This window comes from Ammospiza caudacuta, chromosome 2 (genome assembly GCF_027887145.1).
Source record: "Ammospiza caudacuta isolate bAmmCau1 chromosome 2, bAmmCau1.pri, whole genome shotgun sequence".
Taxonomy (NCBI): Eukaryota; Metazoa; Chordata; class Aves; order Passeriformes; family Passerellidae; genus Ammospiza; species Ammospiza caudacuta.
Window position 1 is genome coordinate 110,547,790 of NC_080594.1, and position 26,378 is coordinate 110,574,167.

Below are 26,378 nucleotides of genomic sequence, written 5' to 3' on the forward strand. Positions count from 1 at the left end.
TTAGATTTATAATTCTTATAATTCACACTTGGCTCTTGCATGAAGTGTGATAGAAAGAGGAAATATAATAAGCCTTTTCCATGCCTCCAAATGAGGAAAATCTATTCCTTTAATTAGCCTTTGTGTTCATCTCACATCATTTTGTCCCCATAAAATGGTGTGGCAGGTCTGCAGGTCAAGTGAGCCATCAGGAAGCATAACTTAAAATCCAGCATAGTAATTTCCATGGACATTGTGCTTTGCTCTCAGCTGATTGTGTTAAAAGCAACATCAACAGTCAAACCCACTTAAACCAGTGGTTTTTAAGCATTAAATGGTGTAACAGCTTAAAGATATAATAAGTTTTAGAAATGCTTCCAAAGATATATTATTTCTCAGAAATGTCTGTGTCCCAAATCAGTCAAAAAGGAAGATCTGTTCTGCAAACACATTCCAACAACAGGAAGGAGTCACCAATATTCCAAGGGAACACAGAAATACCCGGATGTGAGAATAGTTAAAAGCCAGAAACACCTCTGAACTATGTATTTGGGAATGAGTAAGGACTCTGTAAGGACTGCTGCTGCTGTAGACAGGTCACCCTGGCTCTCTATATGAGCACACCAGAAGGACAAAAAAACCCCTTTTTTCAGCTTGTACTCTTTGCAGAAAACTACAGCAATCAAATACACCGAGTGGCATTATCTTTCCAAAAGAGGTTTAAAATCACAGTCCTCCTGTAACCCTTGTGCAACAGAAGGAGAACATATGTGCAATGAATCCCATAAAGTCTATGGGCAGGAATCTCAAAACAATAGAGAAATGCTAATAGGAACTTCTGACGTTACACATTTTGTATTTTGTCACAAACAGAAAAGGTGCCTTCTTAATAAAGGAAAACTGAGCCAATGTGTCAAATTTTTTTCCCCCCAACGTTTCCAGTCTGAATGTTGGAGCTGGTGGAGGCAATTATAGTCTGTAAAATTATAGTCCTGAGTTATAGAATAATACACAGTATTTACAGTTTTCATCTCCTTCCCTCGTTTTGGTCTGCAGATTTCTACCAAGTTAAAATATGTTTCAATTAAAGAAATTTGAAAAGGAGAGGATGAAAAAAACATAAGGCTGAAGCAGTAGCACAGAACAGCATTAAAAATAATGAATTTCATACTAACCCATTCCAAAAGAAAGTTCTTACTGTATGAAGATAAAGATGCTTTTTGAATTAAAGTTTGGTTGTGAGATATGTATACATTACTAGTAAAAATCATAAATAGCAACATTTTCTTTTTTTTTTTTTTTTTTTGAGGGAAAAAAAAGGAATTTATCTATCTACAGCCCTGACAAATATATCTTTATAATAACTAGGCCATCACTGAAAGCAGAATTAATCTAAATTAATTTCTAATGTACAACTAATGATTGCAGGCTAATTTCATTGAATTCCTCAACTTCTTCCACACTTCCCGGTGACTGTAGAGGAAATCGAATACACATAATGCATGACCTGACAAAAAAGTAAGTAAACTACTTTATTTAAGCATGTCTATTTGTCATCAACACTACAGCAGTAATGGCATTCCGTCCACCATTTTAATAATGCATATATTGATCAGTTTATCTCGGACCTCTACCACCTCATGAATGTCCTTAAATCTCTTTAAATGAAGGAACAATGATTGTTTAAATTGAAAAATGAAAATACAATGAGAAAAAGAGTTGCATTAGTGAAACCAGCATTAATCTCTATTATTTAAAAAAATAAGAATTTTTGCTTTTAACGTATTTTAAAGAGAAAGAGTACAATCATATTAATTCAAAACATTTGCCAAACACAATGCTTTTCAAAATATGGGGTTTGTTCTAATAGTAAGAAGAAGATATCAGCTGTGGATCCATAATTGGTTAATGTGTTGAAGTAGGAACTGTACTCCTCCTTAGGCAGTCATGCTACAGTTTTCATGTGAAAGGGTTTCCATGGAATTGTTAATAAGTGCCTTCTGTGTTCATAAATGCTATTTATGCTGTTAATAAAATCACTACACAGCAAATGAGGCAACTCTTAAAAGAATGAAAGACATAGCAGGCAATCTGCATGATGCCTGAGTTACTTAAATTAGATTAACAGTAACATGCACACAGTTGCTAATTCAATTTCACTAAAACAATATTTTGATACTTAGTAAAACAGAGAAAAATGTAAGATAATTAAATAATGTTTTGAAGAACAGGAGTATTTTTTTATCATTGACTAACACCACCACCACTACTCCTCCCCACACATTCTTAGACTTTAGAATGGAGACAATTTCTTTCAAAAATTGCAAAAATGACCTACTATATGTATAAGTTCAAACAAATAGTAATTATGTGGGTGTATTTGGGATATATTACAAATTTCCTTGTCTAAAAAGCACCTCACATTTATAACACAACAATGATTTTAACTGCACGGATACCCCTCTTCTCAGTTGAGTTCAAGCTCGCCTCTGGCACAGATTCAAGCATTTGAAATTTTAATCTGAATCCTACTCTTAAAATTTTTAAGGCAAATCTTGGCAACTAGGAGCACTCAAGTGGTAAGAATTGACTTCTTTAAATCTCTTTTTATGAATCTCTGTGGTGTTTCAGACGTTCTTCTGAATGATAGAGAGGTTAAATATGTTTGCTCCTCTTTAAATTTTACCTTTAAGGGAAAGAAATAAAAACAGCTTCCAACACTTCTTTAGAAAAAGGATTCAGGCATAAAATCATTTTGGCATTCATCGTGTTATTTCTCAATTGAATCAGTTAAACTGCATTTAAATAGTGTTCCCCTGATGAGGCTCATTCACTTATCAAGTGAAGAACTTAGCCGGGTTCAGTTCTGGCATTACCTGACAAAAACAATCCTTCACAGAAGGAAAACCAAACATTGTACTTATGAAGAAAGACCAAAACTGGAAATTCTAGTAATTTAAAAGATTGGTCAGATCTGATAGGTGCTTCTCTAATTTACTGAAGACTAATTTTCAGAAGAACAAAATGAAGAGTCAGCAATTCTTTTTCTCAAAATCAACACACAACTACTGTTTAGTTTCACCTGCAACACCCTGAGAGATAAGCTCTTCTCTTAAGCAAAGGCCCAAACCTCTCAGCTTACCAGTACTGGGCTCCAGTTTTAAGCTAGTTAATTGTACACTTGTGAAAACATTTGAAAACATTTTCCTTATGTTCAGAAATCTGCTAAGCTGTTCATTCTGATATAGCCATTGTATATCTGCCTCTTTAGAAGAACCTGTTAAAGTGAAAAAGTCCATAATGCCCAGGGGAAAAAAAACTCCAACCAACCAACCAACCAACCAACCAACCAACCAACATGTTGCAAACATAGATTTTGTCAACAGCAATTTGAAGTCAACTTCCATGTTGACTGTTTTTCCCTTCTCTGTCAGAGACAGTTGAAGATCAGACAAGGCAAATAACAATTTCATGTATTCTGTTATGTTCTTTTTTACCAAAGGGAATCAGCATACCTACACTCATGCTTCTAAAGTGCTACAGAATGGGAAATGGAAAAAGAAGTATTTCTGAAAGGAAATAAAACATTCTAGATTCGATACTAGACAGGATGACCAAAGCTCTGTGTTATGTACCTGCAAATGGCAGAGAAGTGAACAAAGAGAAGTGAGAGCTATTTTATGATGTCATTTTGCCCCTACTCATGGCATTCTAATTTTATACAATAATTCTCATCCCTTAAAATTCCAAATACTTCATTTGTTTAGTGTGTGACAGAGACATCACTGAAGACTTCACCACTGAAGATTTGCCACCTTTATGATAAATTCTTGGAAACCCTTAAGCTGCTTATAGAGCGATATACAACACTGAAATACTATAAGAAGTAATTTCTTTAGATAAAAATATTTCTTCTATCTAGGAGAAAATGTTTTAAAATACTTAAATATTATTTAGATGGAAAAAGTTTTGTTGTAACAACTCTACAGAAATCTCTCTCTATCTCTTGTTTTGGCTCAAGAGTTGTCTTTAAAGAAAGAGTTTGACGTAATGTCACACTGACTGAAAGCAACATCTATATTGCTTCTTTCATCCTGATATTCTGGATGGCCTTTAAAACTACTTTATGGAAGTTGCTACTTTATGGCTAAAACAGACCTCAGGCTTCTCTTAACTTTCATGGTTATATATAATACTTGCCTTAACTTTCTTAGGGGAAAGGTGAAAAAAGGAAAGGTGCTGACCTGTAAAGTCATGGATGTTTCCACCTCACTGTCTCTGTGATAGTGCTTTAAGTCCCACATAAAATTTGGTGAGAAAGACACATCCTACACATCACATCTCCAGAGGGAAGACCTAGGAAATGTGACGAAAATGCCCCTTGCAGAAAAGCATTATATTATCTTAGAAAAATTTGCCACTGGGAGAGACAGAGATGTTTTTTGTTCATCTTTCCCTTTTGCTTTCTCAATCATTCAGTGAAGACAGGTCCTTGACAAACCATATGGACACTACTTCCCATAACTTTGTTGTAGTAGAGGAATGCCTGTGTGCCTATGGAAAAAGCCATGTCTCTCTTGTATTTCCTGACTTTTCACAAGCTCAGGGTCTTAAAGCAGTGAGATATGTCATGTTCGCTTTGCAAATTTGATCTCATTATCTGTTCTCAAATATTTCCCTCCCCATGAGAAAGGACAATATCTTAGAGCAATATTTATATACAGCTACCTGATGAACAGAAAAAGCACTGATCATATTTTGTTTTAAAGCACCATTTCACACTTCTCCATTAAACAATAAAATCAGAAACTTAGGAACTTCAGAAACAATACCTTTTGTGGCAAGTTTCACAAAGGAAGTTACATATATATAGCACAATGCTTTGAGAGGATGATCATTGCATTTGGGATATTCTTTCCTCATGAAATCAAGTTGACAGACTGATAATATAAATTTTTCAATAAAAATTACATTTGTTGGAAATAACTTTTCAGGTAACACCCTGAAGCATAATCGGACATCAAACAGGAAGTAAAAACATCCTATGATGTCATTAAATACCCACTGAGATGAAGGGGAGGAGAGCTTGACTGTATATTGAGCAATAGAGGTACTAGAACCATGACTTCTCATTCAGAACTGAATAGACCTCAATGGCATATGAAATTCAAGACTGTTTAGGTGAAGTACATTAGGTTAGTATCAGACTGGTGTGAATTGATTAAACACTGAAGACATACTTTAACAATACCCTCACCACAACAAAAAAATCTGAGTGAATCTTTGTATGAAGAATTATTCTTGAAGTATTATTCTGGGGTTTGCTCATTTGGTGGGTTAAAAAAAAAGCAACTTCAACAGTACAAGTGCTCTATTTCAGGTTCTCTTTTAATACCAATCTTAGTCTAGAATGGTCCCCCATATGATGCTGTGCTATGGTCTTTCCATCAGAATTCTCTGATGAAACCAGTATGAACCACAGACAGTTATCACAACAGTTTCACGCTGCAAAGCTGTGCAATAGACCTGATACCAGCTACTCGTGTCACAAATGTTCCCAAAATCCAAACTAGGATTTCAAAAAGTATACATGAGGTTGGAATGTCTGATCCAGAAAAACAATCAGAACTAATTATTTAATCCTCAAAAATTACTAGGTTAATAATTGTTCTGGCTGTGAAATCTGCCTGTCTGTGACAGCTCTCTGAGGGTCATGGGTATTAACACCTCCTCCTCCAAAAGGCTGAATTTCTCTGCTGTGTTTGAAAGCTGTAGCTGGAGATCTTTCCAGCAAGGACTGTGCCATGCAGCACTAGCCAGCAAAGGAAAAAAACATGACAAAAGAGAATTTAAAAGAACACCAACATACCCGATGAATATCATTCTGTTTCTGCACAGTGGGGAGATCTCCGCCAATGGGTGCTTGCTGCTTTAATTCATCCTCCTTCAACTGCAGCCATGCCAAAAGTTCCTGAAGAGAGAGATGTAATCGCTTCCACTGGTCGGTACTGGCTTCCAAATGAGATCTGAAAGCATGTGTTAAATATAACATAGATTCAGGCACAGTGGAAGTAAAAACCAAACTGTACAAGCTTATTTACTGAGCAAGATGCTAGTGTTTCATTAAGTTAATGATTTTTGAATAGCTTCAGTAGCTTTGAATTAGATTCTGGCAATGCAGATTTAAATTTGGTTCCACAGTCCTAGCTTTTTTTCACATCTCCTGATTTTTGCTTTTGATTCGTTGGGAATTTTTTGCTTTTTTAGTTTCCCTCTTCAGCAGTGAGTAATGGCTATGCTGAATTGTCAGTCTCACTAGAAGTGCACAAATATTATGCAGGACTAGCATGAAAATGTAGTCATCACTTAGGATTACTGGCACATTATTTACCTGAAATGTAGAGAGTAGTTTCCCAACTCAGAGAAGAACAAGCATTTCTCTAAATCACTACACAAACCATTCCACTTACATAGGATTCATTCTCTTAATTTATTAAAATAAGAGAACCAATGTCATTCTTTAAAAAAAGTCATGAGGAAATTGTTAAAGCCAATAGAATACTCATACATTATCCAGCTTAATGTCAGTGCCATTTTAGCAGAGATATGAATTAAACTATTTGAAACACTGGGAAAATTAAAAGACAAAATAACATTTTTTGCAAGAAAGGTCTCCATAAGAACATTTTCTAAATATTTCCTCTCTATGTGTATAAATGTGTTTTTTTGGGATCAAGTACTGAACTTCTAAATTTCAGCAACTGTTTTCTGTGGCTGGACTGATAAAATCTTCACTTTTCTCTGTACTATAGATAAACCCAATAAAATTTTGTCTTTCTGGACTTATCAATATGCTATTTTTTAATTTCTGGTTTGGAAAATAATCAAAATTCACCTCCAAGTAACATAAGAAATTCTCTTAGTAACTCAAACCAAAGGAGTATTACATAACAATAAAGTAAAAAAGTGTGCTGGGAAATAAAGACAAATTTTCTTTTATTTCATACAGTTCTGTTTAAGTTCTAGCTTTGTTCATATAACATTTATCTTCTTCTACAGTGATTGCACATAAAATCATTCTCTTCTGACACTGAGAACTCTACTCCTATATCTAATGTTCTATAAAGCAATGTGAAAAATATGGACTCAGCATTTTTGCAAACCTTATTACTTAGTTTGGATATGGAAATGATGAATTGATGAAGGTAGGGACAGTTGCATTTCTCTGAAATGCTCTGTGAATCCTGTCTTCTTTCCAACCTCTTACATCAGGTCAAGTGGCAAGGAAAGAGAAAGGGACAGATCAGACACACACTGACAGAAAATTCAGCTGCTCTCAAAGTCTGTGAGCTAATGCAAAATCTTCTCTTTTTTCAAACTTAAATGCTACATGTGAAGGACACACATAGACCCTACATGTGAAGGACACTCCTAGACCAGGCCTTTGGATCTGTTCTCTCACAGGGCATCTGGGAGCTGGGGCAAAGCTGCATCACAGCAGGGGAGGCCAGTCCTGCAGGCAGCGAAGTCTGGAGAAGGCACTGCAAGCTAAAAGATTTAGATTATATATATGTTCATATATTATAAATTATTTGCAGTTAGGGTGGTGAGGCACTAGAACAAATTGTGCAGAGAAGTTGTGGATGCCCCATCCCTGGAAGGGTTCAAGGCCAGGCTGGATGTAGCTTTGAGCAACCTGAATATGTTCTTCCCCATGGAAAGGGTTTGCAACGGATTATCTTAACAGTCCTTGCCAACCCAAACCATTCTTTCATTCTATGATACCTCTGAAAGGAGCAAAGGGGAGAGAAGCTGGGATATTTATGGAGAGGCAACAACCAGGGCAAGGACCACAGGACTTTAGGACAGGAGGCAGACAAGGAGCTGAGTTTCTGATTCAGGCTAATTCCCTTGTCTCATGTTTATCTTGCCATAGACAAGCTTCCACATCTTCGGGAGAAGGGCAGCAAATGTAAGCAAACACTTCTTCCCTGCTTCCCCTGGCTTTACAGGAAAAAATGCAAAAAGAGTGACCTGAAGGAGTTTTGTTACTGCTGTTGTGCTCTGACCTCCCTCAGTTGGGTGATTTTTGTTTCCAGAACCTGTTTTGTTCTGTTCTTCATCTTCAGGAATATAGTTTTATGCATGCACACACCAGTGTACATTATATGCACACATGAATGTATTTATGACTGTGTTTAAGATATGCAGACAAAAGAGATAATACTAAAACAGTATAAAAACATATTTATAAGAAAGAAAGTGTTTTTTAGTGTAAACTTTGCTGACATATCAGGATGAAAGAAAGTTAGGAATGGAAAAGTGCTTGGCTTCTCTTTAATATCTACCATATATTTTATCTAATGCATTTAGAAAAGAATGCCCACCCAGGGTCTTCTGTTTCAGCAGACTAAAAAATGGCACTAAATAAAGAAACTTCTGGGACTGATGTCTGGAGAACATTTATTGTGTCTTCTATAATACCTCTTTTGTGTAAGCATTGTTAGTTATGAGGAAATGTATTCCATTCTGTACTATGGATAGAAAGAGCTCCAAACAGGCAGACTGGGAAGAGCCTTTTCATTTAGTCTGGTGGCCAGCAACACTTGAATGTCTGAGAATTTAGGAATTGTTTCTTATCCTAATCACTAAGTGATTGAAGACCTTAAGCCTTTCATTGGAAGCACAGGTTTTAGAGGGAAGGTTTGTTGATTTGAATGTGCAATGCAGGAAGTCACTGTGATATAACTGGGGCTTACTGGTTCTGACTCAGTTTATGACAATAATAGATTAAACTGTAAAAAATGAAAGACAGAAAGTCCCATACATTTAATTACAGATATTTGGACAACTGACTATTTTTATCTCAAAAATCACTGTATTTGAACAAGTTCATGGGTAAAATGCACGCGAGCAAAAAAAATCTCAGACACTTTGAAGGGTTTTAATCCTCTTCTTTTGCTCCTCAGAAGGAAAGAAAAGGAGGAATAAGTCTCTTTTTCTTCAGTTACAAATATATTTTCAGCATCACAGCCTTCATTTATTTTTAATGATTGATGATACAAAGATGGTTTTTGTCATTACACAGCCTGACCTCCCTCAGGACCTGAGCTGAAAAAAGCTAATATTTCATACATTACTTTGGAAAACACTTCTGTCTTTTTCTGCCCTCTGAACTACCACCAACACACAGAAAGTGAAAAAATGAAAAAATGCCCAAGACTGAGTGCAGCTGAGCTGAGTTGCCTATTGCAAAAGCTCTATTTCTGGAAAAAAACTTTCCAGGACAATTTCTTTTGAAATGAGACCTTCAGTCCATTGAAGCCTGAATGACCATTTGATAATTTGTAATGATACCATTTATTATATTTCTCCTTACAAACGAAAGTGTTTCCTCTCATTATACTCCCTATGAATTTCTTTTACCCCTAGATTTTATTGAGCAATTCTGCCCACTCTCCTGACAACAGTTAAAATCTTAAATAATTTCTCTTCTCATTTGTGAGGATATTTTTAGTTTTGCACTGGAAACAGCAGTCTTTAAAATTAAGCTTATCATAAATATTGGCTATTTAATCACTCTCTTTTATGACTCACTGGTAAGTCATACTCAGCTCTAGAAAAAGCCCACATTTAGAGGGGGTACAGTTACAGTTTCTTTCTGTAATTACAAAACCCCATCAATATGCCTCACACCCTAATTCTCTACTTTCATTTTCACACCCGAAAACCGAATCGTTCTTACAAAGTTGAGCCAACATCCAAAGCAGCACAAGCAATTTCAAAATAGACAAAAACAGTGCTAACAGAAACAAAATTAAACGTTTCCACTTGCAAATTGTAGCATTCCAATACACCAATGATAGGCTTTTGCTTAGGTTCAGGTCCTACCTAATGTTTAGAGATTTCTTCCTAAGTTCACTCCATCTGAGGTTCATGTTATCCAGACGTCTCTGCAGCAGGGTTGCATCCTCAGAGCCTTCCAGGGACCTCAGGATTTTCTGCCCATTTTCATCCAGGTTGTGAAAGATGTCAGTGTGAGCATCAATTTCTGCCTGTAGTTCCTATGGAAGCAATAGAAAACAATATATCTGATTTCTTTAAAAAATCACAGAAACTATAATTTTTCAAAAGAGTGAAAAAATCCTCAGTGCAGTACAGAGCACAGGTTTTGATTACTCCTTTTACAGCAGTATCATGTCCCGTATACAAAGCCATGTTTCCCTTCCACATGAAGGCCATTTGCATTGAATATGACCTTTTTTCCCACAGAGAACATACTGAACAAAATTTAGAGAGCCAAAGGTGTAGCCTTTGATAGACAGCAAAGCAAAGACAAGATATATTAATTGTGCTGATGTGAAAAAGCAAGGAACCACAAAATCCTCAGGGTCCCAGGTAAATCTGACCTGCACATGGTACGTCTTCCTGTGCAACATTTTCAGTTTGAGCTGGGGACTGCAACACTGGTCCTGCTGCATGGCAATTCCAAGGAATCTAGGAGTCTGCAGCAGCCAGGCTTTAAAATGCCAAGTTCACTCACATTCTGTTGACAGAACGCATTTTGGAGCACAGGCCCCAGCAGTCAATAGCAATAAACAGCCACTTTGTGCTGTATCAAAACACTGGTTGGGGCTGTAGGAGGGCCTGAGAATAGCAAGGACCCAGAATATGCAACTGGCAGCTCATGTTGAACAGCCAACTTTTCTTATCGCCTCGGAACCGCAGGCCAGCTCGAAATTTTGAATTCATTTTTTCCCCCTCATTTTTAGCACGGCTGTTTCTGCCAAAAGAACATTCTTTAGAGAGCTGCCTGGTACCAGCATTCCTGCCTGCCCACACACTCAATGCAGCCTTTGTGTGCTGGCTGCCCTTCCCCAAGACGTTTGCATGCTGCAGCTCCACAAGGTCAGATTCATTTGCAGAGAACAGTGGTTGAATCAAGGTCATTAAATGGAATAAAAATAATAATAATAATAATTCCAACACGTACATGAATGAGTGTACATGTACTTTATATGCAGCCACGTTTGCACAAAAGTACTTTTACTTTCAAACAAAGAAGCACACAAAGACACAAAGAAATACTGAATTGTGAATAAAGCTCCACATTTTCTCTTGGGATGCTGGAGCACTAAGATTTCTGGTGGTGGTTTCTTGCTGCCTGAAATGGGAGTGCTAGAGATAAAGTGGGGCAGAGGAAATGATTTATGGCATTTGAGAACAAGACCCAGCACTAACTGAGCATCACAGAGAGTCCCCAATGGAAATTTGTTGTAATTTTCTTCAGAAGAATGACTTTGAAAGAGGGGAGCACACAATCTGTCTACTTGGTTTGCTCTTAATTGAATTGGTTTTTTTTGATATTTTAAGTGCAATGTTAGCTGCACTGAATCGTGAGTAGATTGCCCTTGTTCACCTCCTGCTGTTCCAAATGTCCTTAACTGGATACCTTTCACAGCAATGATTAGCTTAATATTTGGGGAAGTTTTAAGGTGGGCCAGCAACATCTTTGGTACAGAGTAAGAATCCTTCTCCAACTATTTTACTTATCTGTTGTCATTCAAGCAGCAAAGTACTTAGAAATGAGTTTGATGTACATCAGAGGTAATTCTGAAGAATGCAAGTGTACTATAAATATTGTATTTATTTATTGCTGTTCAGGCAATCAACATTTTTTTAAACAGTATTATTAAGGTACATAAAATTGTACAATATTCCAGGTATGACTGTCCTAACTTGAAAATTTGTATTTTATTTCAAGTCTGAATGTTGCTAGCTTCAACTTCCAACTTAATTTTTTTTTTACTTGAATGAAGAATATCCTATTACCAAATTTCTTTCCTTCAATGTATGTATTTGGAGATATTAATTAAACTAGGTTAAGTATAATAATACTGATGTAAAAAGCTGAAACAACATGTAAGAAAGGATAAAGTTCACAGAAAAAAGTTAACTGTTAATGTCTGTATAGTTCTAAGGTCCTCCTACATTTAATAATAAATAAATCTATTATTGGACAAAAGAATTACATGCACTACCTGTTTCTCAAGTTCTTAGTTTTCAGGGTAGTGATGGAAACACCAAACTTACAAACTTGTTCCTCTTCCTTGGCAAGAGCATGTGCATGGAATATGTTGAATAACTGTTCACAATAGGAAGCTGTCAAATCTATGCCCTCTTGGTGTTTTACCACACATACGCTCATAGCAATATATAAGACAAATTGAAGGGAAAAAACCTTTCCATGTTTTTCTTGTGTTTAGAAAATGTGTCTTATAGTCTGCACATGTTATTTCTTTCTCCAGAGACATGCATCATTCTGAAAATAAAAGCAAACCCCATCCTTTTTATTTTTCAGAATACCATATAGTATCACAAAACATTTGGATGGTTAGGTGGACAATGAACATGAAAAGTGAAGTATTCTTATCAAAAGCTTAATACTCAAGACTGAGTTTTCCTTATTCCTAATTACTTGTGTACTCTGCACTGCTTCTAATGCTCCCAAAAGCAGTTAACTGCAGCTATGCAGGAAGCCTACACCACAAAGAAGCAAGACAACAACTGTGATATTTTCTCCATTTAGGTTGGTGCATTTCAGAACCTTTCTTTGTGACACTTACAGATCCCAAGAGAAGCAGAGACCATATAAGAAAAAGATCTATACGCCTTTTATTTGTTTTCTGAAATAAATAAATCCATGTTTTAAAAACATAATTATTCTTTTTCTTGACAACAGTAAAGCAGGAAGAGCTATTTAATCTCAAAAATTGCTAAAGTATTTGCAAAAGCATGCTGTCATTACATGTCATACCAAGAAGTATAGCATATAGACTATAGACATATATTATTTATTTCGCTTTCATATTTTCCAATGTGTTCAAACACATGAAAAGACTACAGAGGATAAAAAAATCAATCCTGGTATAATTCTACTGAGTTACAGTTGGAGTGGATGCTGCATTTTTGCTGTAGTTGTTATTACTGAGACTGTGCTGAGAAAAGATTGTCTATCAGCTCTTAAAAAGAGCAGAGAGCAAAATGAAAAGCATCTTTTGATCACAAGTTACTTCTTAGAGTGAGCTGAACTGCCTGGAAAGAACTGCAGCTCCATTATGGGCTGAGTGAAGTCCTGCTTTATTAAGATGAACTTAGATGACAAAAGGCACCATAATATTTGTTTTTAAAAAGTGAACATGTATTAAAGGTTCCTACGCATTTAAAAATGTGTATTTACATTATTTTATTCTGTAGTATAAGTGTGCAACTGAGACAGAACTAGGGTGATAGAGAGATGCAATGCATTTTGCCTTGAGGAAAAAAATCTTGTTGGCAAAACAGGGTGAGGAAAGTTGCTCTGTCTGTTTCACTTTTTTTCTGAGCTCTTGCTTGCAGCCACCACAAATTATTTCAGAGAAGTACACTAAGGTGGTGAGCACACCCAATGCTGCCAAAAAGGTAGGGGATGGGTGTATTTCTCACTTGGTCAATTCAGTTGTTCCCCTTGGAATTCCTGCTCCCATTCTCCATGGAAGTACAGCTCCTCATGCCCTAATTCCTCTGGTAGGCAGAAGAAATTCACCTGTAGCTACACAGGTTTCATTTCACACAGAGCCCTTCTAAGCACAGCTGAGCTGTTGCTGTGAAATCCAAAGCACTCAAAGCTCTGTCAGCTTCCACCCAGCACAGCTAGTCCTGCAAGAATTCAATGTGGTTTGAGATTGAGAAACAATTAATCAGTGTCAATATCCTTCATATCCCACATGTAATATATAGACATGACATATAAAGGACATGACGCATGTCAAAATCTGCCATTATTTTGGCAATACACCAGAGAGGGATTGATAGTCTGGAAGTAAAATGAAGCCCTAGGAAGAAGGAATTTGTTCTATTTCTTGGACTATAGGTTAGTCATGATAAACATGGAAATCAATGCAGCACAGATGACAAAGCATTTATCTTTTATACAAGTTAGAAAAAATTAATTATGCAATAATTTAAAGAAATTAAAGGACCCTAGTTCTCCTCTATTTGCAGCTCTGTAAAGCACATCTTAGCAGTTTAGCAATTGGATTTCAAATTAATTATCCCACTTGATTTCATTTAATTACATCTAAACTCCTCTAAATTTCTGATTCTGCCTAAAGCATAAACTCTGTGTGAGTGTTTAGAGAGTTTGAGACACTTTTCAGTGCCCTGGTACACTCCAGCAGCCTTTGGAGGCACAGAAATCCATGGTCATGGCACCACTCAGGATCATGGCTTAAACAGAGGGATGGTTTTGTGAGTGTTACAGTTCTGGAGATGTTGAATTAAGGGCACAGCAAATCAAATACATTTAAGCAGCTGAGTGATAGATTCAGTGCAAGGTGCTGCTTCTTTTGTTTTTGGCCACAGAAGGCAATTTGCACTAGGCTCTACAGCAGTCTCTCCTTGTGAGCTGGTTGTTACCATTGGAACAGAAGCAAATTTATACTTTTTTGAAGGACAACACTTGTATCTGAACATGCTATGATTTAGATTAACGATGGAACAAACCAGTGAAGCATTTCTGGTCCCTTGGAAGTTCTCTCTTTTAAATGTCACAGTTCTTTTAAAAACTGGTTGTTGGATTTGGTTTTGCTTTTTGTTTTTTTCCCCTTCTTTGATGCTCCCCATTGTCCCATCAAGTTCTTAAGTAATTTGCTCTCCCAGTCCATAAGCAAAACTTTTATTGAGTCTTTAGAATGAGACCATTCACTGAACAATTTACATAATGATAAAAACTTCTCAAATGAGATTTAAAATATAATTAAAGGGCAGACTTACTGAGTTAAAAGCATTGTTGTGAAATAGCTATACATCACCATGCCAAGAAGCCTCCTATTCAGCTAGCCTATGGCATGACCCCAATTCCAGTCTGGTATGATTACATCTCCGAGTTTCATGCTAATGACTTGATTAAAAAGAGCGATAAAAAGGTCCTTTCCATTGTGAAGATAAGCTTATGAATATAATTAAGACATTTCTGGTTTCCCAACACATTTTTCAAGATAAAAAAGGGTAAGAGCTAGTCCTCTAGAAGAGAATCAAGTGCTGATGAATGGAAGCCAAAAGTATAACTGCCCTACAGAAAGCAATCTGTGTAAGTTGCATCTATCATTGATAGGGTTTAAAATTCTACAAGTCCCAGAATAAAGATGTAACCAAGCTTCATATTCAAATGCTACTTCCATCTAACAGAAGATCAAAAAAAGCTTTCTTTAACAAGTTGGGCCCTGTTTTCAGAAAATATTATTTTTATAAACAGGCAAAAGAGCCTTCAATTTAGGTTATATTCAGATTTCAAGAGACTTCATGGTGCATCTAAGGATGCAGCAATCAAATGCAAATGCAGTGTGGGTTTCTTGATTTCAATTACATTGGGCTGCCTCAGCCTTGGAATAGTAACTGTTTAAGAGCACTAACCCAATAACTTGAACATATACTTGTCTCTAGTGTGCAGATATTTATTCACAGACCTGATGTTTTGCCCATAGCACAAGGTCTTATATTTCTCCCTTGATCATAGCAAAATAATCAATTTTTTGAGACTTCTAATAATTAATTTGTATTCAATTATTAAGTAAGGTCATGTGTTTGGAAGGAATTACTGGACTTCTTGGATATGTTTTTTGAAGACTGAGAAAACTCCTGCTTTCAGTTACATGTAATGAAAACATGAATAAATATATAAAATAAAGAAACACATGTTTAAAGAAACAAATCTTTCTGCGTTTGTAGTTTCATTTAGGATTTGATCATTTTCTAGAGAAATATATCCTATTCTGATAATACTGACTTCAATGGATATTATTATTTTCACTGTCTCCTTTTCTTGTCATTATATCTAGGATGGAAACCCTAAATAGAAAGAAACATCATGTTAGTCTGAGGTTACACTAATGAAGAAAAATTCCTTGTAGCCACAGAAATGAAGAACTTTTACTGTGTGATGTAAAATATAAATATGCATTTTACTAACATAGCCTGTACTCTCTTTCAGGCAAGCCAATCCAACAAGGCAAACAAAGCACATTTTTCAAGTAGGAGTTGCAAGTGTTCTATGTGTCAGAAAATCAGCCACCTCTACTGAGATGTCTAAGAATGGGCTCAGCTATCTGCCTTTGAAATCTGTATTTGAGATTAGAGTGAGTAGGAGGGAACACCATAAATGTGCAGAGAATCATACACACCATTTTCTGAAAGCTGAACCATTACAAACCAGCAGAGTTTTCTGGGTTTTAGGAGGTCTGCTCCCACCAAATATGCTCGTCCCAACCCCTGTACTGCAATGAATGTCTGATCCCACTCCATCTCACATGCTGTCAGCACACTCACCCTGTCAATCTTTTGGCAACATTACTGCAGCAAAATAATTATCCTGTTAATTTCAGTATGTCTAATTTTTCCTCTCCTCTCTTTCCAGAGGTCAAATAGTAAAGCACGAAGAGCATCTTCCTCTACAGGAATGTTTACTTCCACTTAGTTACTCATGCAAAGTCCTACAGTCCTGTTGCATAGCTTGCAGAGTATTTACCATTTACCTCTCTTGGTTCTGCTGACATTCCAGTACTTCTAATTAATACTGATTTCCTTTTACAACACACTGGAAAGGCTGAAATACAAAACTGTCTCTAGGTCTAGAGGAAAAAAATCTTATGAAAGACAAAAGGACAGGTTTTTTGTCTTCTTTTACCAACCAAACAGTGAAAAATATTTGATATCTGCTTATTATAAATGACCTTTTCTAGAAGAAAAATGTTTTGTACATAAAGAAATATTTGCTTCACCATACACCAACATGTAACAATAAGGTATCTCATGTTTTAGCACCTATGATACTCATGTATACATTCATCCTTCCCGAAATACATGAACATATACAATCCTCTTTCAGATCCTTTTAAAACAAAAATTGAAGCCATTTTATACTTAAAAGAAATTATTTCTGTTTGAAGCATTATCCTAATTTCTTCTGTTACAAATAATTTTTGCAATCTTCTTTTCTTTTTAAAAACATATCCTGACATTTAAAGATTTTGTTGGTAATGTTGTCTGGAGAAAAAGAATTGGTACACCAGTTTCATAACTTGATTCTCAATTAACTAAAGAAACATAAAATCTTTTTTAAAGAGTACAATCCAAAACAAAAAGCAGAAACCAGAGGCCTCATATGTTACACATTATTAAAACTGGATCAAGCAGTACAATAACTATTATGGTTTTAGGACTCCTTTTAGAAGGAGTTTTTATTGTTCTATAGGTGATTAGGTTTCAGTTAGGAATTTATACCATTTCAGTTGTTCTCTATGAGCATGCAAGATCCACTGCAATTAACTGTTCTTAATCAAGAACAGGTGAATTGGTGGGCATTATGCAAGAGACAATGTGGGAAAAGCTCCAGTGCTTCTGCACGACTTGTGTCAAATCCTCCCTACTGGAGGTGTCCTGAGGAAGGGCCAGGAAGGGCAGGCACGTGGGAAAAGTACACTTCATCTTGATTTTAAGTGGAAATCCAGGTCATGCTGGCGTGGCCTCAGGATCTTCTGACTTCCTAGGCTTTGAGCAAGAGATGCCAGTAAAGTTACCCCAGAGAGAAAGCTGCTGTGCAGCAGTCAAGTGTTATCAAAGTCACTGTAACAATTGATGTTGGCTGTTCCTGCCACAACAAAACAGAATGCACCAAGTGTTGGTTGGTTTACTCATTAACACAAGCTGGGTTTAAACTGCCACGAGGAAAGTTGGTTTTATCTCACTGCTGTTGTTTTAACTGCAATCCTGCTCAGTGTGAGAGGCACATCACATGTTTAACAACTCAGGGAGAGGCCAACAGGCCAAAGCTCTCACTTGTGGCCTCTCCCTCTGGAAATGGACTCCCCTCTAAATGCACCAAGGCTCAGGCAGCCCTGCAGAGCAGCCCCAAGAGGGCTGGCACAGCAATAGGAGGAGTTGTCAGGACCAGGACCAGAGTGGCTGCAGAGAGGAGCTGCCACCAGCTGCAGGGTCCTGTGGGGAAGGTGATGCCACCACCTCCCTCCGTGGGCTTTCTCTTCTGACCCTGAAACCCCAAATCCTCACCCTGCTCACCCCAACTCTGGCCACAACACCAGGGCTTCCACCTTTAAACCTGTGCTGTGTCAGTACCCCAAACTCAACAGCTGAATTAAAATGGGTAAAATGAATTAAATGAATTAAAATGTTGTCTTGCTGTTGCTACTCTGCCCTCTGAGGTGTTCAAGCATTCCAACTGCTGCTGTACTGGGGAGGAATTTGACAGAAAGGTCCATCCTCATTAGTTTTCAGCTCTAAGAAGTTCCATTCTCTTTATGTTTTTCTCAATAAGCTGAACCACAACAGATTCGTGTTCTGCATGATTTATTTTAGGTGCCTTAATAATGTATGTTGACTGTCTTGAAATAAGCAAATAACTGGCAAAAGTTCAGAGCCTGAAAAAAGAATTAATTTTTAACAACATCCTTCAAAATAGCAACTTTAACTAACATATTGATTGGTCTCTCTGTGGCAGTCTAACTATGTTTTGCTGCAGCCAGAATTCAAAAGAAAAATGGAACAGAACTGCTGTATCAAGGGGTCTCTGAATAAGATTTACATTCTGAAAATAATTATTTGGTATTTTCTTGGATTTGCTAGCAAGATGCGTGTACTCCCACAGTAAATACAGAATCAGGTTAAAATGGCAATATCACTGAAAAAAATAATGATATCCCCAGCAAATTCTGACATGAGATAAACTTGTATCTCAACATATTTTTTAGGAGACAGGTTACTTGGGGGTGAAAACTAACTTCTGTTCATGTTTTTCAGTTTGAAATTTAAAAAAAACCAATATATTTGAATCACTGAGTTTCTTAAATCCAGCAGTCAAAAAGAAGTTAACTTATTCCTTCTATCTTCCCTTCATTCCAGTAACAGAGAAATAATTCCACTATCATAATAAAACTTAAAATATTTTAATTCAGAAGTCATACTGGTCAGGTCATGTAAGTGTTTTCATCTAGATCCAGATAAGAAAAACAGCTCCAAGACCCAAAGGCAAGAAGGTAAGAAAAGTGAAAAGCACACTTAAAGTATACTTGGTAGTAATGAAGGAACTGAGGTGAGCATACAATAATGGAGGTAATAGAGCAAATACATATGAAATTAAACTAACAAACAGACAAAAACCATGCTTCCCATCTAGAATCACAATCTTTCTCTTTAAACTTAAATAGGAACTCAGGGCTTAGATATGCTCTCAGAAGACAGAATTCCCTCAGTAAGTCACTATATCAGGCAGATCTTAAATACTGCAGGAAATTCATATGCTCCTACTTAGGTTTCTGTAGAGATCAAATATGCCTCTTCACCTACTGTCACTCCAAAGTATTCCATCCAGTCCCAGGTTTATACCCTGGAATTGCTTTTATGGCTTTTTGGTCAAGATTACTATCAAACACTTTATAAATTGCTGACACAGGACACTGCAAGTACTTGACCTCACTGCTGATCACATCAAAGTCACTCTCATATCCAGAAGTTTTGGATGTGTTTTTTTCATTGGTCTCAATGATACACTAAATGTGACACAAACACATGGCTGAGAGACATTCCTTCAGAAAACAGTTCATAAAATAACCTAAGGTCTCACTTATTCATAAAATTCAGGAATAGACTTGGAAGCAGAGCTCAAGCAGCTCAGAAAGCTGAAGACTTTGCTCAAACATGCAGTCCAGCCACATTAATTATACCACCCAAAGCTAAAAGACGCACTGAAGAACACTGCACGGTACCACGGGCAATCTCAGAAATGACACTGTCAAAAACAACACATCAGATTGCAACAAAAAAGAACTGACTGTCAGTTTATTGTTCATAATAAATGCTAACTGCTTCTCAAGACACAAAGTTGTATTTTAATGAAAATGAAAATTAAATTGAAAGGACACTTATTGTGGAAACCAGGCTTGCCATAACTGTTTTACCTCCAGTAGCTTTTGCAGCAACTGTGTATACAAATGGCTTCTGAATGGCATTTGTGTGACACACCCAAAGATACCAACACCACCTGATTTGTATGAATCCTGCTGACAGGAGGCAGGAGAAGCAGGATAAATTCAGTTTAAACAGAACTGTTGTCATCTGAAAATGGTCCTCCCATCTCTTCAGATTCAATCAGAACAAAACCAATACCCACTACTAAAAAACAAACAAGATCCATACTTAATTCAATTCTGAAAAAAATACATCTTGCTCATGCACACTGTGATGGGTTGACCCTTTCTGGATGCCAGGTGCCTCCTCAGCTGGATGTGGGGGAGAAGATAAAACAAAAGGCTCATGGATGAAGGTAAGGACAGGGAGAGATCACTCACCTGTTACCATCTTGGGTAAAACGGACTTGGCAAGGGAAAATTAGTTTAATTTATTATCAGTCAAATCAGATTAGGATAATAAGACGTAAATTCGGCTCTTCCTCCCACTCTTTCATAAAATCATAAAATGGCTTGGGTTGGAAGAGACCTTTGGAGACCATCTAGTCCAATCCTTGAGCATGGGTATTTTTTTAACCACAGGAGGATGCTCAGAGCCCTGTTAAGCCTCACCCTGAATATTTCCAGGCATGGAGCTTCCAATAACCCTCAGGGCAACCTTTCCCCGTGTTTTAAAACCGTCATTGTTAAAGATTCTTCCTTATCTCCAATCGAAATCAACCCTTAGGGAAGCCACCCTGTAAGTCCCCTGCCCCCAAAACCTGGCCACGTAAACCCAATACACACACTAGTTAGTCCTCAGTCTGTGTGTATCAAGCTCAGAGCAAGAAGCAACACTTTAGAAAAAAACTCTGCTTTGCATTCCCTTGACATTAACACCAACTATTTCTACTGTGCATATAAAGCAACTTTGTAACTTTCTTTATATTGCATTCACAGTGATTACTGTTCTCACAAAGCTGTCAATTGAACTATGTCATGTTCAGATTTTTAGAAAACTCTGCAAATTTTAATACCCACATATTCAAATTACTTTCATACCTAAAAAAAGTGAATGAAGAAAAACGTGAGGAAATTATAACAGGGGTATCTGAGTTGCTGTGTAATATGTGAGTGATCACAGAGGGATAGTTTCTACCTTTGTGTCAGGGAGTACAGTTTGCTCACAGAAACAAACCCAGAAGTTACATGCTCTCTATGGAAATAAGATCTCTTTTTTCCTGTAATCCTCTTTGAAGTGTCATTATTTCTTTCATGAGAGAATTAAAAAAGACCTGTGTATGGATTTTAAACCCAGAAAGCTAAGCACAAAAGAAGAGACCCATGATATATTTTGAATCTTTGAAATAAACCACATTTTCTATCTTATTGGAAGTGATGTAAAATAATTCCTATAACAATTATATGCTGATATCTGCATATGAATTCCTAATAACAGAAATTCCAGGCTAGAGGTGAGGGAAGAGTCACAGAGAGAGTCTAGGTAAAAATATAACTTATATCCCAGAAGTAGATTATGAAATTTCATATCCAGTGGAGTGAGCATAAGAAATCCCAGAGGTTTAATAGATGAAATTAGGCAAACTATGGCTGACAAAGGATGAATGCAATATTCCTCAAGGCACTCACAGCAATAGTGACTGTTACACTATTTAGTGTAAAGCCACTTATCATCTTCTATTTACACCTATTTGACATATAATCAATGTTTTGTAGAAAGAATTCTCATGGCATAGACCTATTCATAACTGACAGTAATGTCACTATTCAGTAAATACTCACTGAACAAGAGATAAAAATGCATCTGCATCATGTACTCATTCTGTGGTTGGTCTCATTGAGATTAAAACTTCCTTTCAGATACACTGTTTTAATCTGAAATGCCTATTGTGTTAAACTGAAATTCAGCTCATTAACATTAGTACAAAAACCTCTGTACAGAAAAGATTACCTTCCTCTCTTAACCATGAGAAAATTCATGACTGACCAACATCATAAGAGAGGAGCTTCCTGGAAAAGGCAACTTTCTTCTTTCTTATTTATCTCACCTCCTTTACCAAAGCACTTTTTATAAAATTAGGAAAAAAAGAGCTTGATCTGAAATTCAAATTTGAGAATTTGTCTGTAATCTTCAAATAGATTCTACACATTGGACTTGGCAGTATAGAAAATTCAGAATTCCCTTTCCGCATCAGCGAGTTTTCAGAAAAAAAATACCATTTCACACACAGTGCTTCATAATCTAACTGTACCACTAAATGAAATACTGATGCTCAGTTTCCCAGTGGAGCCTTGTGTTCCCTTTGCAATCTTGCTGCAAGCCTGAAAAGCAAACACTGACACTCAGAGTTCTGATGCCTGTTATTAAGCAATTGCATCTGTTTGCCCAGGGCACACGCAAGTGAGGACAGACATGAGTTGCTGCTTAAACAACATCTCAAGGGAATGCAGCCTTATAAGAAACAAAATTACATAAAATAGTCTGTAGGAGGAAACTTTAGGAGCTGATGAAAAAGGAAATATGGCAAACCTTTTACATTTCCTCTTTGTACATTCATTTACTTGCCAAAGGACATGCTTGGTATGCAGAAGTTATCTTAGATTAAAGGAAATGAAAAAAACAAAGAATAACCAAGGAATGACTTTACAATTCATATATTTGCATATTTTTAAAAACCCTAAAAAAAAAAAAAACAACAACAAACCAAAACAGGCAAAAAGAAAGGCTTTTTCATAAGCAAAGGTATGATCATCAGGAAATAGAATAACACCATCATCCTTCAAATATACCTATACACATGCCACAGCAACCATCTGCCAAAATGATCTTGCTGTCACAGTTAATTCCAAGAATCAGACACACAGTCTGTTCAGCACAACACCAAGCTCTATGCAGATGGGATGTGAGCTTTGAAGCACAGCCTGCACTGATTTACCAGCAGCAGCAGGTGATCCCTAAGACCTGAAGACAGCATCCCAAACTCAGGGATAGAAAGGTAACCATTGCCCAGGATTAGCTTTCTATCAATCAGTGCTGCTTTAATCTCTGTCGTGAAAACTATCAAATCAGAAGGATTAAGTGTCTGCTGAAAAGGATACATGAGCAGGAAGGAAAATGTTTGATGGGCACTAAACAGTCAAGCCAAGCTCCCGTAGCAAAAAGAGAGCTCCTTGGAGGAACTGTGAAACTGGATGGAACAACTTTTCCCTGCTGTTCAAAGCAGTCCCTCAGGGACTAAATCTCTCTGACAAACTCCCCCCAACACAAAAGGCTTGCTTTAGAAGAGAGGCAGTACTCTGCCTGCTATTGCAATATGTCTCGTTCTACCTGTTCTACCTTTGTAGTAATTCCAAAACTTGAGCTCTCTCTGGATGTGCAGCTGTAGGCTGCCTATTACAGAGGAGAACACCATCAGGACCTGTGCAAGTCATCCTTCAGGTCTCCTGCAGGGCAATGCCAGCTTAAACCAAGGCAATCTCTTTTATCCCTGGATAACCCAGAAAAGTCTTGGGTCTAATTCCTTTAAAATAGAAAATAGACTTCTATATATTCCATTGCAGGTCCTCTCAGAACAGGGACAATAACCACTTTAGTCTCCTGTACATTTATTGTTCTGTATAATCTGACTTTGCATGTCATCTTTATTTAAAGAGTATAATTAGTCTAAAAACCATTTCTCAGTTATTTAATGTCAACATTTTTATGTGACTGCATTTCCTAAAAGTCATGGGGAAATATATACAGCAATTGGAATGCTGCATTACAGTATTAGAATAATTTCTGGCAATGAGTGGTAAAACCTCAGCAACTTTGTTTCAAGAAAAATCTAGACTTTTGAAATTCCCTTTGACTTGGAATTAACCTAAGGCATTTTACTTTTAGTTCCTTCCTGAAAATTACAACGAGCACCCTGACAGCTAGCAAGTCAATGACTCAGTTATACCCTACATAAAAAGCCAAGATTCATGCAGATCTTTCTTTTAAAAAGTTAATTAAAATTACTATTACTTTTTTTATACAAGCTGAGACTTGAAGGAATTTGAAGTTATTACTGATTGCTAGGATATTAATAAAAAGATCAAAAACCCAACACAAAATAGAAGCCAAAAGGAAGTGAGAGAAATTACTAGATTACTGTGTAGCTCTTTTTAACTGACTCTTGGGGTACCTCAAACCTGGAAACTACTGTTTTCTGAGATTCACTTGAAGTTATACTTGAAAATCCAATCCAGAAAAAAAAATATTTTATGAATGACTGACTTGGAGTAATGTCTTAAGTGGTAGCTTTCATATTTTCTAGATTCTGTGCTGCATTAGTGTGTGACCCTGAGCTTCATATGAAGTGTTAGCAAGTTCTCTTCACAGTTTAGTCAGACAAAACAATTCTTTTCCAGCCTGAGAACCAAGGACACCACTGCAGCTTCAGGCCCAAAAAGTACAAACAAAGGAGAATTGAGGAGAGTAATCTGTGAGGATGGGACTTCATAACCTGAAGCTGATTTGGACAATTAACTCCAACATGTAAATGAACCAAAAATTATAAAAGTGTGAAAACTCATGACCTGGAGTCCACCTTGGGTCCCTCTTGGGTCTATCTTGGGTAGAACCATGGTTGGACTCTTGTACTGCCCAAGGTGTATCCTTTGAAGGCCTTTTAATAAACATCTACTTTATTCCTTTAACACTGTCTAGCCTCTGTTCTAGGTAGTATCTCAAGGCATCAGGAGAGGGAATATAATTCAGATTTCCTTTAATAATAATCTCTGAAAAAAACCCCAAAGAATGCTTTAGAAATGTTTAGTTTTTACTTTTCATCTTCTACAAACTTTTCATCTTCTACAAACCAAATAAGCAGCAAGAGACACTGATTTGTTTCATTAGTGAGCTTCCACCTGTGATTAAGAAAAAAATGTTAAAATTCCTACTAATATGTGTATTGTCACTGAAGTTACATGTCCCTATAACAGAGATCTGAATTTTAAATATTTAATGATTAAGACCAGCGTTGTGTTGGGTCACAGCATTCATTAGCCATTAATTAATTTTTCTGGAATTTATAAAGAGAGAAAATGAAGATCACTGAAGATGTTACATCAGAAAAATAACACTTCAATTTCACCAGCCTGCCTTACTGCAACTACTCATGGAGAGAAGTTTGGCTATCTCTGTCTCACCAAAAAAAGGAAAATTCCTTTCAGAAAGATGCAAGCACAAATAGGAATGGGTATTTTTGGGGGTTTTAGTTAGTTAGCTTGTTTTTTCCTGATGCAGTGAAGATGTCCTTAAGTCTCTTTGCTCAGTGATTTTCCAATAATTTCCTAAGGAAACAAAACTGAGAAAGAAAATAATTTCTACCTTAATGAGTTCTCAAGCACAGAGCTATCTAGAGCTATCTCTGAGATAGGCAGAGCTATTTTGTTCTTGGTTTCTGTTTTTTCCCACTGTCCTAGGGTGACGTTATGATGCTTGAATCCCCATTCATGTGTTCTGTTTATGCTGGATATTATGTTCTGTGCCTTTAAGACTGGCTCTGAAGAGTGAAAGTTTTGTTTAGATTTTCTTATCAGCCTGGCAGGACAGAGAGACAGGGCAGTACATGGTGCAGCTTTTGCTTTTTTGGCTTTTGTTTTTCACTTTGCTCTCTCACTCTTGCTTCTGCTTCGCTTTTGCTTGCTTTTGCTTCTGTTCCTTAGCTACTTTAGCTAAACAGTCGAAATTTCTTCCTGGACTGTTTCTCCCTTTTTTTAACCATCTCGAACCTGCTCTGGGCTGGGCCCTGGGAACACCGAGAGTTTGCACCCTGTGGCCCAGCGGGGCCTACTCTGGGCAGCAGCTGCCCCAGCGCCGGAGGGACTGAGAACAGAGCGACCACCCCCAAGAGAGACTTTCTGAATTTGTCATCTTTGTCAGAGTGGTGTCATCCTGTATTGTTCATTTCGTGTGCTTCGGGGTGCTGTGCCTGTTAAATAAACAGTTTCTTTTCACCTCTCTCCGAGGAATCCTTCCCGACCCGGTTGGGGTGAGGAGCTATGTGGGTTTGCTTTCTGGAGGGGCCCCTTTGGAAATTCTCTACCAAATTTGCCCTAAACCAGGACACACACTAAGCTTAAGTGCCAGGACTGGAGTTCTGGTTTGGAGAACCCCAGGCTGCTCAGGAGGGACAGGCAGGGCAGGTGGAGCTGTCACACCTCAGGTCACGGGACAGAGAGGTGATGCACACCCCTACAGTGGGTGGTGATGTGCACATCTCTGGACCAGGGTTAGGTGGCTGGGAAACAAAGATGTTGTAGTGGATGTCTACTATATCTGCAGGAATGGAGAAGAAGAAGAAAGATGATTTAGAATTAATGAAGAAATAAAGCATAGCACTGAAACATCCA

At 37.1% G+C, this 26,378-nt stretch overlaps 1 protein-coding gene across 1 annotated transcript in view; it reads right to left on the reverse strand.

Moving 5' to 3' along the window:
• The window catches only part of DMD (dystrophin), a 979,219-nt gene that overhangs the window by 186,973 nt on the left and 765,868 nt on the right, over positions 1-26,378 (reverse strand). Inside the window, exons 56-57 of the mRNA XM_058822052.1 lie at positions 9,871-10,043; positions 5,849-6,005 (exon numbers count right to left, since the gene is read on the reverse strand). Coding sequence (XP_058678035.1) covers positions 5,849-6,005; positions 9,871-10,043 — 330 coding nt within the window. The remainder of the gene's footprint in view (positions 1-5,848; positions 6,006-9,870; positions 10,044-26,378) is intronic.